Source organism: Orbicella faveolata, unplaced genomic scaffold, assembly GCF_042242905.1.
Source record: "Orbicella faveolata isolate gen_17 unplaced genomic scaffold, um_ofav_v1 contig_2, whole genome shotgun sequence".
Classification (NCBI taxonomy): domain Eukaryota; kingdom Metazoa; phylum Cnidaria; class Anthozoa; order Scleractinia; family Merulinidae; genus Orbicella; species Orbicella faveolata.
Genome location: NW_028301547.1, coordinates 28,999,215 through 29,012,985, shown reverse-complemented (window position 1 = coordinate 29,012,985; position 13,771 = coordinate 28,999,215). Strand labels below are relative to the sequence as shown.

The window sequence follows — 13,771 nt, the reverse complement described above, 5'->3', positions numbered from 1 at the left end:
AAATAAAAACGCTCCCAAAAATTACGTTTACCGTTTCGATATTTGTAGAGAGCATGGTATAACGCTTCATATGCCATGATGGCTAAGCCAATGAAAACTCTTGCATCGTATTATCTAATGATCCAATTTTTAATAATACTATATAGCTATACTAGTCTCTATGCGTTTTCATCCTCTTGCGACCCGCCGAAAAATACACGTAAGGGCCTGGAAAATTGTTCATATAACATTCGGCCCGGTCACGCTATGGGAACAAGTGGATACGGTTCTGGTTTTATGGCTGAAATTCTGAACTATCGAATAGATGTAAAGGTATTCATCCACTGTGTTGTAACTCAGCTGAAACATTTTTTTCCATGTTAATGAAGAGCAGCAACGACAAAAACTAGGTTTAATACGAATCAGACGCTATTTGCTTGTATCTAGGGAGATTCTCGACACTTTACGATTGAAAAATGTGACTTGAGTTCAAATATGATCACCTTGAAAACGGATTTTAGGACTTCAAACAGCATCGTCACATAGATCCCTGAACAGAAGAGCCTGAAAGATAGAAACCAAGTACAGTGAAGATTTTTTAAAATGAATGCGTGGAAATGCAATTCTTCGCTCTCTATTGAAGAAATCTGGCAACTGCGAAAGAAAGCGGGTCCGCAAATTTGCGGCTTTGCGTCTTGGAAAGATCTTCACTGGTAAGTATGAACGCGCTTTTGTTGTACAGATTACGCAACACAAATTTGTAGCTGTGTGAATCGTCATTTTTGAATGCTTTGTCTATAGCTCCCGATCTTCTCTCTCCAGTTTTGGTATGATAAGCTAAAAACATTCTCTTTCTAGGCATGCTACCTTCTCACTTGAGAGCTCTATTTCCTTACAACACTAGCGTCAACAAGAGCCGTCCTCGATCTGAGACGATTTATTTGCTTTTCAATTATCAACCTAACTGCAGATATATAGGTTATTGACCAAGTGTGAAGTCCAGATGGCTGGATAATGGCCAAGCTCCTTTTTTGCGTCTGTTTATGGACCGAGAGGAAGTCGAGACCTATAAACTCGCAAAGAAAAGAAAGAGGCCAATATCCAGCCATCTTGACCGAACAAGCTCGGTCAATAAAGGATTTATTGTATGGCTTTTGGGGAAATTTTTCTTGCGGGACACAGCGGGTAGTCCCGAGCGGGCAAGATAGCTCCATCTTGCCCGCTAGGGTAGCCAATCACAGTGCAGGATTTGATTCATCTTGCCCGCTCACGGAACTAGCCATATAATAATATCACTTAGAAAACAGTCCTAAGAAAATACGCGCGCTGATTGCTTAAAAATCGTGTTTCTATTTAACAATTAGATTATGAGCTCGAGATTTCTATGAGGTGATAGTTGATGAGGCCGAAGGCTGAATCAACTATCGCCTCATAGAAATCGAGAGCGAATAATCAGTCTAATTGTTCTAATAGAATTCTAACTAAAATTAACGCAAATAATGGTTTCCAAATATTTTTCGACGCATTATTGAACTTTAATCTTTAACAAATTCGCACGTAATGAATTGTCCTTGGTAAATTTGCAGTTGTTCATGCGCGCGCACCGCTTTTTCAATAATTTTAAGTTTTTAACGTCAAGAATTCGTTTATGTCCTTTTTTTTAGCCTTCTCAGGCATTTAATTATCCATTTACATCTAAACTTTCTTCCCAAACTTCCGAAAAACGATAAAAACGTCGCATTTCGTGGACGACCGACAGCTACTGCTCTCTAATGGCTGATAGTATACGAGTAGCTCAGCTAATCAGATTGCAGCATTTGCATTAGTATACTAGTAGAATTCTACTAAAACTCGATAGAAACACAGAACTAGCACAAGCTGTTGACGTAATGATGGCGCGAACAAAGAGAATTTACACTTTGATAATCAAAATTAACAAGTTGTTTTCCCTTTTTTCGGCGCGGTGTTTTCTAAAAGAAATAGAAAACGTGTTCTCCGTGTTTCTATCGAGTTTTAGAAACACTCGTGAAAGTTTGGGCGGACTCGAAAAAGCTGTGGAAACACTCGCCTGCGGCTCGTGTTCCCACAGCATTTCTCGCCCAAACTTCCACTCCTGTTTCTATAAATCGATAGAAACACGGAGAACATGTTTTCTATTTCTCAATTACAGTTGCAATTGCAGAAGCATAGCAACGAAGGCTAGCAACAGTGCTATGATTCCGAACGCCCACTGTCGTTGATTGTCAATGCTGGCGTTTGCTGGCAGAACGGTGATCAGTGTTGTCACGTAGGTCGACACTTCCAGGAAATTAGTCAGGTCAAAATACATCCAGCGCTGAAAATATAACAAGAAGATAACTTTAAAATAATAGTAGACAAACAAACAGACAGACAAACAAGTAAACAAACAAACAAACAAACAAACAAACAAACATACAAAAAAACCAAATGGTAACCGTTTATAAGACGGGGCGAAGTGTGGGGGAGCATGTATAGGCTCTGTTTTTGTGTAATTTCGTTCTCTCAATGAAAAACAAACAAAGATCTGGAAAAAAACCACAACTGAGAAATTGAATTGAGCAGAGAAATCCTCACCAATGTCAGACCGCGTAACTTATCGAGCGGAACCTGCCCCACCCTGGAAGTATAGGATAAGGGTAGGGTGGTAGAACATTTAACCTAAAGACACCATACATGTACATTTTAGTAGTTTTACGGAAATAAAAATGTTTGTTCATGCCAACCTCAGTGTATAACTGATAAGCCTCCAACAGTAGATTAACACAGCAAAATAGAATCAGTATAACTTCTTGTGGATACAAAGAGCTTTCACTGCAAATCTAAAGGAAAATTTCCAGGATTAGCCGACCATACCGCTGAGTTCTGGGAGAACTGGATTGAGAAAATAAATAAATTTTGGCGTTGTTTTTTAATCTGAAATTAAGGAATACGTTTGCATTCCCGGAAAGAATTTCCAAACGTCTCAGGGCCGTTTGATCTCTTACTCAAAAATTTGGCTAAATAGCAAGGATCCAGTCTGGAGCGGGGCATTTTTTCCTCTTAGTTGATGTAGTGGAACAATTGGGAGCCACATGAAAGCGCGTGTTGCGGTTTTGAAAAAAACACGTTCGTCCGCTGCCTTAGAATGGCGCTAACGTTAGGCAATTTGAGAGAATACTGTTAATTAAGTTAGAGACTGCGATACTATTTCGAGAAAAATGCTTAGCCTCCTTATTAAAGGCAGAAATTGGCTTAGTTCCATTCCTCCCCTCCCCCTTCCTTGGTGGGGGATAACGCCAGCAGATCCAGGGATTACAAAAAATTGGAAGAACCTGGCAATTGTTGCCATTGTTTTATCCGTTTCACTCACCTCAAACACGTCATAGTTATGTGTTATCTCATTAAAAAAATTGCTGTTGTTTGCCATGAAATAATGACCACAGTATAGATAGTGGGAGAATACAGCCAGGAACAGTGCATACAAAATAGCGCCCATGAAAAACACGGTCAGACCAACGAGCCGCCTGTTGCAGGACAAGAGAGAAAAAAGAAATAATGATTCACTTAGCTTTCGGACAACCATCTGAAAAAATTTGGCTGTCCGAAACCCAAAAGAGCTTGTCCACAATTTTACGGAAGCTCCATGCATGCACGCAAACAAAACATGAGTTTATTATTTTAAAACAAACAAAATATACAAAATAAAACAAAACAAAAAACAAAGCATGGTTGCGAAATGGTGAAATAGTTTGGACTCCTCTTTCTTCTTTTTTTGTCAAGGATTACATTTTAATGTTGGTAATAACGTTATCTGTCGGTTTTCTTTTAACCTTAGTAATGTCTTCAGGCAACCAATGTGTGCTTGTCTCTCAAAATAGGTATGTCAAAGATTTATTTATCAGAATAAAATTTATGCATGTCCGGGCAATCGGACAGAGCTTGTGGCACTTTCTGCGGCTGAAGTCAACTGAAAACAATTGAATAAATGTTTCTGTGAACAAAAGTCAGCAGTTGTGAAGCCACTCAAATCACCTGAAGAGGTTATAAAAAGAACTAAAGGATTAATTTATGTATACTAGTGGATCTGCGATGACCGATTCAGCCAGTTGGCTGCCTGCGTATGTGAGCGAGCAATTGGGAGTGGTAGAGTGGGAGCCTGAAAACGAAGGAACATGGCAGCGTAGCAGAACGGGATCGAGGGATGGAAGCGAGTAAACTTTATGAAGCTAGTGTAAAAGAGAAAAAAAAATGAATAAACACATCTCTGTACAGACCACTTCATTCGCACCAGCTCTCGGGTCAGAGGATGAAACAGGAGTTCTTCACGGCCGCAATCCAGCATACACTATGAAAAAACAAGGACATGAAGTAAATTAAACTTATAGACAAGGTAGGTTTTATTTTAAAGCAACTCTTGCTGCCTAAACATTGAAAACTACTTGGATGTATTTATTCTCAAAATACTTGATGGAAACAAATTTTGTCATTAATTTAATGATTGTTCTCGAGGGAAAAGGTTAAGTTTGTATCCCTCGTATCTTCAAATCGAATTTGAGGAGTTTTACTTTTAATGGGGTTAGAAATTTCTTCGCTGGAAGAGTTCACGAAACGAGCGTGAATTTGCTTGAGAGAGAAGAAGGAAAAAAAAAAATTAAAAATCGGCAGGCTTCGGTCACGCTGTGTTCACGCTACAACGTTGTCGAGTACCCTCTGACGTCACAGTTTTCGCAATGCTGAGGGTTTAAACCCACTCAAAGACATTTGCCTGGAAACAGTTTCATTGAAGGATGTCATGTGACCATCTGAACTAGCCAGTGAATGCGCGACACGAGTCTTAGCAGGGGAAAAGAAGAGCAACAACATTCAACGTTTATCATACAAACCTGACCTTTAATCCACAGTATCTTTGTTGGTTGTCATCTATATCCTCCCCGGGTTTAGCATAAAGGAAACTAAAATCGTACGTGATCTAGTAAAACAAGACAAGAACTGATGACCTGAAAGAGCTGAAGAGGTGAGGAGGTGAAATATTCTTTCTAAGAAAGGTTATAATTATCACAGCTAGCGTTCTAATATTCTTCTAAGAACTTTTTACACAAGAACTTTTTAGACTTTGAAACTGATAATTAAAATTTTTACGGTTCTTCAGCTACAACCTTCTTGATTATAAAATGACTTGATACGTTCTCTAACCATAAGAAAAGAATATGCTGCTTTTCAACCAATAGAGAGGAGAAAAAGTAACGTTAACCTATAATTTTAGGCGCGTGCTTGCCATGACTTACATGTTTCTGAGTTCTACTATGAGATACTTGTCAGCTATCAAATGGCTTGTTGCGGGTGATCAAAGACAGTTCATGCAGAGGCTAAGTTCAGGCTTCCAGAACGGGTCAAATTCGCGACAACCCAAATAGCCTAATGACCCCATAAAAACACGCCTCTTCTCTTCTCTTAATTCGTGCACGAAATTTATTAAGGTTGCCAGCTCTGGCCAATACCCCGAACTGCAATCCTGGCCAGAAGTCTTTGGGACACTAAGCTTATGCGGTGGGCTAAAACATAAGTGTCTTTCTACTCTTGCTAGGAGGTGACTTTTAAGAGTTTTGTTTAGTTATTACTACCTCCCCTTCTCCCCTCCAGACAATGTCGACCTGGGGATAGAATTCTTGAAATATGGACAACATTGTAAGGAGCGGGGGAAAGGATATATGCATGCTTTTCTCTCTTAGATGAGCTGTACGACCACTAGAAAAGAAAGTAGTGTCCCAAGACTTTTGACCAGGATTGTCAGTTACATCAGAGACACAAGTAGGTCTCAGGTCCCAAGTCTACATTTAATTACGTTGACTGGTACTCACTGAATAATTAGGATCTGTGTCGAGGTGGGATGATGGCTCAATGCATTTGTCCAAGACAAGCTGAAAGAAACAATATTAAACAACAAACCTCTTAGAAACGGCCAAAAAAATCTACAAATTATGACAAAAACAGGGAGAGCATAAATATCAAGGCTGTTTTCCAGTGCTGTAGTTAATCTTTTGTTCGCTGAAAGGTTACGATAGCAATACTTGAAGAAACTTCATATGCATAAAAAAAATTAATCTTGAAACTTTTGGCCCAAATTTTTCAAGTTCGTCGTTTGTAATCCGTGTCAATCGTCTCCATCCTTCACCATCCTTGTTCCGTTATGGCTTATTTCTGTATCTTTGGTGCCTTTCTAACTTAGTAAACTACTATTTTCAGGTTTTCTTCAATTCAAAGGTAATTTTGTATGCGGCCAAAATAACTCAAAATACTGTGACTGAACTCTTATAAGTAAATACAAACTCTGATTTAGATAAGATTTCAAAATTTTCTTTTAGTTAGGCTGAAGGAAGACTCTGTAAACAAATTAGCTCACAAACTTAGCTATTATTAACAGGTAAAACTTAAGTGATTGTGACAATGCATAACATGTTGTTTGATGCCCGAAAATTAAGCGGATACCTAACTCATAACAAACCTACCTTGGCAACTTTTGGAAAACGTTCAATGAGTCTTCGCATGGGGGTCACACCCTCACATTTATTATTGCTCAAAAGTTCTCGCCATCTGAGAACAAAAAATACATACAATCAGGATCCAGGATAGCGTGTGTTAGGAAATCATGACATTATCCCACACCATTTGACCTAGCAGCTTGTGATGTCAGCCTGAAAAAAATTTCTAGACACTATGGAAGACCGCAGCAAAGAAAAAATTATAACTGATGAAGCAGTGTTAATGAAAAGGTAAAGACTGAAGCCATATTCATAGTTAAATTCTCTTCCTAGATATTTAGGGTGTTTATAATGACTATAAACAACAAAACCGAAAAAAAAATGACTGAGACAAGTGCCTCTGCTTGCCTGTTACTTACTACGGTCCTGCTCTGCAAGGTTAATCGGAGGGTTGCGGAAGTTGAGAGGTGGAAAATTCTCAGAAGGTGCAAGGGTTTGTTTGTTTGTGAGAGAGTGGGATTTAATAGAATCTTCAGCAATTTTTGCGAGGCTTAAGCAAACCTTTGGACATGGAAAAATGTTTCTCAAACTCACTAATAATTCATCAAGTTTAAACAAAGGAAATCATGACCGTGACGGTGTTTGGATATCTGATCTTAGGTTTTTACGACTTTATTTCTCCGTTTTTACCTTAGTTTTAGTTTAGACTGAGAAGATATATCAACCACTCAAAACAGCGTTTAACCACATTTCCAAATACCTCGAGGTTATTCAAAAATACTACGCTGCGCGTCGTATTTTCAACTCTCCTCGCGATGTTTGGAAATGTGGTCAAACACGGCTTTTCTTGTTTGATATGTTACTTGAACGCTATCAAAAATTGATCAGAAACATTCTTTGATCAAACTTTCGTTGAGCGTGGAAAACTTCGTGCGAAGCTATCAGCATATAGCACATTCTTTTCTTGTCGCATAAAATAGCTATTAGTTTAAAGCAATCTACCCATTCTTACCTTTCGTGTTTGATAATCTCCAAACAATTCTCCAAATGCCCAGCTTTTATTGCTGCATCCAAGCAGTTGTATCCACTTGTTGAGACTATCGTTAGATCTGCTCCACATGAAATCAGCTTTCGAAGAGCGCATGTGTTTCCAAAATAAGCCGCCTTAACCGCAGCAGGTTTCTGAAAAGAAAAGCAGTTGAGGATGATATTATGAGTAATAAAAATATGCCAAAATTAAACATTCAAATGGTGTTAAACAATCAAATGTTTTGTGCTTTAACCGTGGACTTGAAAGTACTCACAAACTAAAAAAAGATGTTGAAATATAGCCTGAACTGTCCATCATCTCCCGCCCTCAGCCTAATTCCCGGGATATTTCAAGCTAGCTGAAATAAAACTTTTGGTCAAATGTGAGCGTGGATTCAGAGGCATCTAATTGTTTGAAAATTTAAGGTGTCTCTGAAGCTACTCCATTACCTTTAACCAGAAATTGTGTATGGAATGCTAATTGCCGTCCGATGATAAGAAATAGAGGTCACTGAACTATATTTTGAGTTATAAGCACTTAGAGTGAACAGGTCATAACGTTACCATCGCAATATTTAACGTCATAACTTGTTCACCAATGTTTGAGCATTTGTTTGATTCCAAATTAGACTAAGAATAGTCCCTCTTTCGCTTTGCTCTCGCGGTTTTCTTTCGCCTCACGCACGACGGACTAAGCGAAAGAGGTTTTACTCGTAGTCGTTTGTAGCATCAACTTAAAACAGAAGCATCTCACCTATCTATGCTTCTGCTTAAAAGCAATGGCAGTGGTGATAACTGTTGCAATTCTCCTTAATTAAAACATCGCCAAAGAAAATCGTCAACAAGCTGAGTGGATATTTTCTCCAAATTTTCAATTAACAGATCGAAAACTGATTATTGTACGGATAGATTAAATTAAGCATCTTCCTCGAATACCCTTGTGGTAGAGGACAGGGTTGTGCTTTAGTATTTTAATTAGTTATGGCTACAGTAGAACTCTACTCACTCGATTTTTGTCAAGACTATTGATATCCGCTCCGTAATGAAGCAGAGTGTCTATTGTCAAAGGGCAACCACGAATTGCTGCGTGGAATAACGGTGTAAGGCGATCGTCATCTCTATGAAAGACAGGAAAAAGACGAACTCAAGTGGATGTAACTTCCCGAGAGAAGACACTTAATAATGCCCCATTCACACCAACTAAAATAGTTTAACTAAATCAGATTTAGGATTTTCCAATTTGTCGATTAAGCTTTGCAGTCATTTTGAGAAGACAAGTGTAATTTCAAACCACCTTGCTAACATGTTTTAATCATAGAGATATTTACATAGTTAAGTTGTGGAGTCTGTACGGTATGAGCGACTGATTTTTAACCTTTTTAAGTTAAACCACTTTAAAATATGTTCAACATGTTGGTGTGAACGGGGTTTTAGTTTCAGACGTTTCAGAGTGCTCGTGGAAAACATGTCTGCTCCAGATGTGCCAAGTACTGGAAAATAGGTGCCAAGAAAAAAAAGCAGGTCCCCAAATAGACCTAAGAAGGTCAATGACACACTTTCTGGGAGGTTTATGTTAGTGCCAAATTAGTCAAAACGCTCCTCAAGGAAATCTTGCGCCTCTCGCCGTTTACGGAAGGTGAACAAAATGGCAAATTATGCAGACAATGGCCTCTTAAAAGCATTGACATTATGAATCGTGCAAGAAAGAAAAAACAGAAAGACAGAGGAGAGGGTACTAAATACGGAAAATGCATCCTGAATTGATCATAAAGCCGGAACATGCGTGCGTGTGGGAGTAATTTCAAATATTTTAAGGGTTCAGTTACCTGTAGTCAACTTCAGCGCCATGCTGCAATAAATGTGTTGCCACTTCTACCCATCCGTTTGAGGCTGCGCAATGCAGAGGGGTGCGAGATCCATAATCAATGTCATTAACAGATTCTGGGCATGCGCTGAGAAGCGATCTCACCACATCGACGAAGCCACCTCTGAAAAGTGGAAAAGAACACGTGTTATTCCACACTATGAGGCGCCGTCCACACTACGCCGAGAAATTTGAAAACGCAGCTTTATTTCTACGGTCAGGCCTACCGTCCACACTAATCCGTCACGAAAACGGAGCTTTTCGAAAACGCTCTTCAAACCGGAGGAATTTGAAAACGCCATTTTACTGCACCCTCGAGATTTTAAGGATACAACGAAGAGAAAATAACACAAATTCTATAAAGGAAACTAAGAGCTTTGGAGCTACTTCAAAGTTTTATACTGTACTGTAAATATTTCGGACGCTGAAAAGTCGGTTTTATTTTCGGACACTAGTACTGTTTCTGTCCGAAATTAAAATCGTCCGCAATTTTTGGCAAGTAATGTAGTAACACTTGACAAGTTAACGTAAGCTGACCACACAGTGCTGTTGCTAGCGTTGCGTATCTGTGAATACAAATGAAAAGTATACAAACTCTGCGGCCAAGTGAAGCGGGATCCTCTCCTCGTTGTCTTTCGCCCTGACATTAGCTCCAACAAGGATTAGACGGTCTATAATCTATTGCAAGGGACAAAAATATGAAAATAAGAAGCTTTGTCATATTCATATTATAGGATGATCTATTAACATTAAGATTGAAAAGAAAAGAATAGCCTAGGAGGTGGAGGGGGGTGGGGGCGCGGGGTGGTGGGGAGGTGAGAATATGCCAAACAGCAAGAGATTAGAAGACGCTGTCGGTTTATATGGAGAAATCTTTAACATTCCATTGATTACACGATCATGTCAAATTTCAGGAAATATAATTTGGTGCAACAAAGCGATGAAAGACCATGAAGGAATAGTCTGTCCACCTTTCAGGTTATCAAAATGGCGGTTTGGTAATCATGAATCTAGAGAACTTGGGGTTAGTGTTCACTGTTAGTATATTTACCACTTATTGAATTCCTGATTTTTTTTTTTTTCACTTCGTAGTAGTATGACTAAATTAAAGGAAATGTAGGTCTGTTGATTTAGTCTACAAGCCTGCATGAGTGACCTTTTATATATTTTTTATCTTTTCTATTTATCTATTTTTTTTTCTTTAAAAATAGACTCAACTTTACTAGTCCTGATCATCCCTTATTGGCAACATATTATTATTTATTTTGGATGTCAATTCTCTTCATATTTTTCTCCCAATTCGCGTCAATTTACTTCCTAAAAACTGGAATGCTTAGCCAAGTAGGCAGAAAAACCGTAGCTCTAAAGTTAACTTACATCCACGTTTTGTGTAGTTGCGGCGTAATGTGTTGCTGTTTTGCCATATTGATCTTTGCTCTCTAAGAGGCTATGACCGCCATTCTAAAAAAATGATAATAATAAAAATAAAACACTGATCTCAAAAGTTTTGCTTTATAACAGTCACTACAAGATGAGATCCGATTCAATTATCTTAACCTCAACGGAATAATCCATTATTTATGTTTTAAACTGTTCAAGTTTAACACTCTCTAATTTGAGATTAATTACATTTTCATTAAATGAATTGAATAGTTCATGAGTGCATAGTTATAATAGTGGGAAATGGCTAGGAAGGCCGGTAAACATCAAAGAAGCAAACAAACAGGCTAAGATTTATGTTGGAAGGTCCTTGACCCTACACATCTTTTGTTCTTTTGTGCTATGCTCATTGAAAACGGTTGAATTACATAATCGCAATGCTTGACTGATCACACGTAAACACCTTTTGTATTTTGCCAGGTTTTGTGCAGGGTCAACCCCCAAAATAAGAAACAAAAAACACACAAACAAACAAACAAACAAAAAAACAAAAACACACAACAAAGACCTTTGCCAAGTTTCCTAACCATTCCCTGAATTAACTATCATGAGCGGAAATCAGTGAAACTAAAAACAGCTGAAAGCCATATTAATAGAAAAAGTTTCCTCCGTGAATTTCTCCTCCCTCCCCGCATTGCGATATTTTCCATTTCAACTGTGAAGATAAATATACTCAATATCAGCATCTTACTTCAAGCTCAATTCTGTTTACCTCCAAGATCAAGTCTACAGTCTGGATGTCAGCGCACGCGACGGCTACATGAAGTACTGTTCTCCAGTTCATATCCTTGAACTTTAATGGAAAACCGCGTGCAAGGTAATATTTGACAGCGTAGTGCTGGCTCCTCTTGACAGCGCACATGAGTGGGCAGGGGGTGCAAGTGTCTGTAGTTGGATGGAGCATCGCTCCCTGGCAACAGTGACGATGTAAAGGTAAAAATGTAAATCTTATTTTTAGTGTTCATGCACTTAGCTATACAAGCACTAAGCTTAGCTAGTTTACAGGCATGCCACTGAAACAAAGGAAACAAATATTTCAAATAAACGTAACATAGTTAAAAATCCCACCTGGCAGGAGGCAGACCAGTTGGCTATTTACAAAGAGTTACCGAGGATTTCAACTCGGGACTACCGAGAAACAAATCCTGTTATTGGCAGGGTGAAGGCCTTGAACTCGGGAGCCCCGGATTACAACACCAGCCCCCTAAACCACTCTGTCACGCTGCCTCCACGTGACAACAAAATAATATATTTGTAGATCGGATGTAAAATAACTAAATGATTATTATATTTATAATTTATATTTAATAATTACCTGCTCCAGGAGATAGTCAATGATAGGCACATGTCCTTCAAGTGAGGCTCTGTAGAAGAAGGTTTAGGCATTTTAATAAACCCGGATATGTAAACAGAAGGACCAGGAACGAAACAAAAATACTGTTGAATCACATTAGTCAAGAACTACCAGACTCGTGTAATAAGAAAAATTGAAAACAAAAAAACTAGCTGATTGTAGAATATGGGACACGAAACATGTCTTATAAATTAAAAAATGTCGTAATGTTCTTAAAATTACGATTTGCTTTCTGCTGTCTCTACCTTTTGGTTTAATTATAGTATCCTTTTAAAACTATATAACACAAACCCATTTTAATTCTGAACCTCATGTTTTGTATGCTAGTCAACACACGTTTTCAAAAGTGACCATTACAAATTTTTGAAAACTATTCATATCGTAATTATTAGAGGTCTGGAACCTAGACTGAGAAATATTATCTGCAGCAGTAATTTAACCCGACTACTGGTCATGAGAAGTAACAGCTAGTACAGCCTTTACTGAAGTTAACATTTGGCCTTTTAGTGTATCTACAGACCGGGCGGCCATGATGTGGATGCTAGTCACTACATGATCTCTTCGCCCATACCCAAACTTACTAGCTTTTGGCTGGAGAGAGACACTGTGAGAAAATGGCAAATTGTCCAAGAATACAACACGATTTAAACATCGATCAACTAGTGAATAAACGGCAGTTACCTTAATAACGGCGTCATTCCGTTACCATCTTCACTCTCGATCTTCGCACCGTGTTGCACCAACAGCTTTGCTATTTGCAAGTTGCCTTGACTACAAGCTAGGTGAATTGGCGTGGAAAAGTCCTCCTAAGACAGGCAGAATTGAATTTAATTCATACAAGTTCACCCTCACGTTCTTATAAGGCCCATTAAGTAGCACATAAGGCTTAACAGGGCATATAACTGAGGTAGCAATGTTAAAAAAAAAAGCGCGTATTTCTTTTGGACAGAACAGTGAATATCTATTTACTGCTGACTTACGAAAAAACGTAAATGAAAGCAAACAAGCAAAAACAGAGGACAATAATAGCTATAAAAATAAATTCACCCAAAAGCATATTGTTTTTTTAATTCTAATTAGACTACGAAATATCTTTCCAGGCTGGCCAAAGAAAGTTAGTTGTGTTTCTCGAGGAGTAAAGCGTAACGAAAATAAAACCATTTCAAACAAACATGTTATTTCAGATTCCTTGAAAAACACCCGCCCTAAACCTAATAGATATCTGTTTATAACGCGGGGTGATCTTACAGTGCTTAGTGCTTGCCCACTGTCTTGACAGTTGCAGTCCTAATAATCATTGATTACCTGTACAGTGCCTATGTCAGCTCCAGACTCCAGGCACAGCTCAACAATCTAAAAGCAGATGAATTTCACACCAATAATAATAAAAATAAGGAAATATTCTCAAAGAAGAATCAATTTCCGTTTCTTTGTCCAGCTTGGTATAACAAACGTGGTGTCACAAAAAGGATTTGGAGCGGGCTTGAAATTTTGAGTAAGATATCGTAAAGCGATTCCTCCCTCCCGCCAATTCGTTAACGGCGCATCGATCTATCTCGAGTTGATTCAATAGAAGTGAATTGTTTTGCAGTCTAATGAAATAACCCCTCGTGTTAATGGCTTCTG

General features: G+C 38.5%; 2 protein-coding genes across 3 annotated transcripts in view; both read right to left on the bottom strand.

Annotated features, from left to right (window-relative positions):
• The window catches only part of LOC110063867 (transient receptor potential cation channel subfamily A member 1-like), a 39,016-nt gene that overhangs the window by 4,834 nt on the left and 20,411 nt on the right, over positions 1 to 13,771 (bottom strand). For both annotated transcript variants that reach the window (XM_089290695.1, XM_089290694.1), the window contains 17 exons: positions 13,451 to 13,498; positions 12,827 to 12,951; positions 12,107 to 12,155; positions 11,504 to 11,701; positions 10,729 to 10,812; positions 9,947 to 10,029; positions 9,314 to 9,475; positions 8,494 to 8,605; positions 7,471 to 7,640; positions 6,486 to 6,570; positions 5,838 to 5,897; positions 4,868 to 4,948; positions 4,254 to 4,324; positions 3,350 to 3,503; positions 2,724 to 2,819; positions 2,148 to 2,314; positions 483 to 543 (listed from right to left, as the gene is read on the bottom strand). In XM_089290695.1, the coding sequence (XP_089146821.1) occupies positions 483 to 543; positions 2,148 to 2,314; positions 2,724 to 2,819; positions 3,350 to 3,503; positions 4,254 to 4,324; positions 4,868 to 4,948; positions 5,838 to 5,897; positions 6,486 to 6,570; positions 7,471 to 7,640; positions 8,494 to 8,605; positions 9,314 to 9,475; positions 9,947 to 10,029; positions 10,729 to 10,812; positions 11,504 to 11,701; positions 12,107 to 12,155; positions 12,827 to 12,951; positions 13,451 to 13,498 (1,806 nt within the window). The remainder of the gene's footprint in view (positions 1 to 482; positions 544 to 2,147; positions 2,315 to 2,723; positions 2,820 to 3,349; positions 3,504 to 4,253; positions 4,325 to 4,867; positions 4,949 to 5,837; positions 5,898 to 6,485; positions 6,571 to 7,470; positions 7,641 to 8,493; positions 8,606 to 9,313; positions 9,476 to 9,946; positions 10,030 to 10,728; positions 10,813 to 11,503; positions 11,702 to 12,106; positions 12,156 to 12,826; positions 12,952 to 13,450; positions 13,499 to 13,771) is intronic.
• The window catches only part of LOC110063868 (transient receptor potential cation channel subfamily A member 1-like), a 66,383-nt gene that overhangs the window by 41,099 nt on the left and 11,513 nt on the right, over positions 1 to 13,771 (bottom strand). The gene's annotated exons all lie outside the window — the stretch shown is intronic.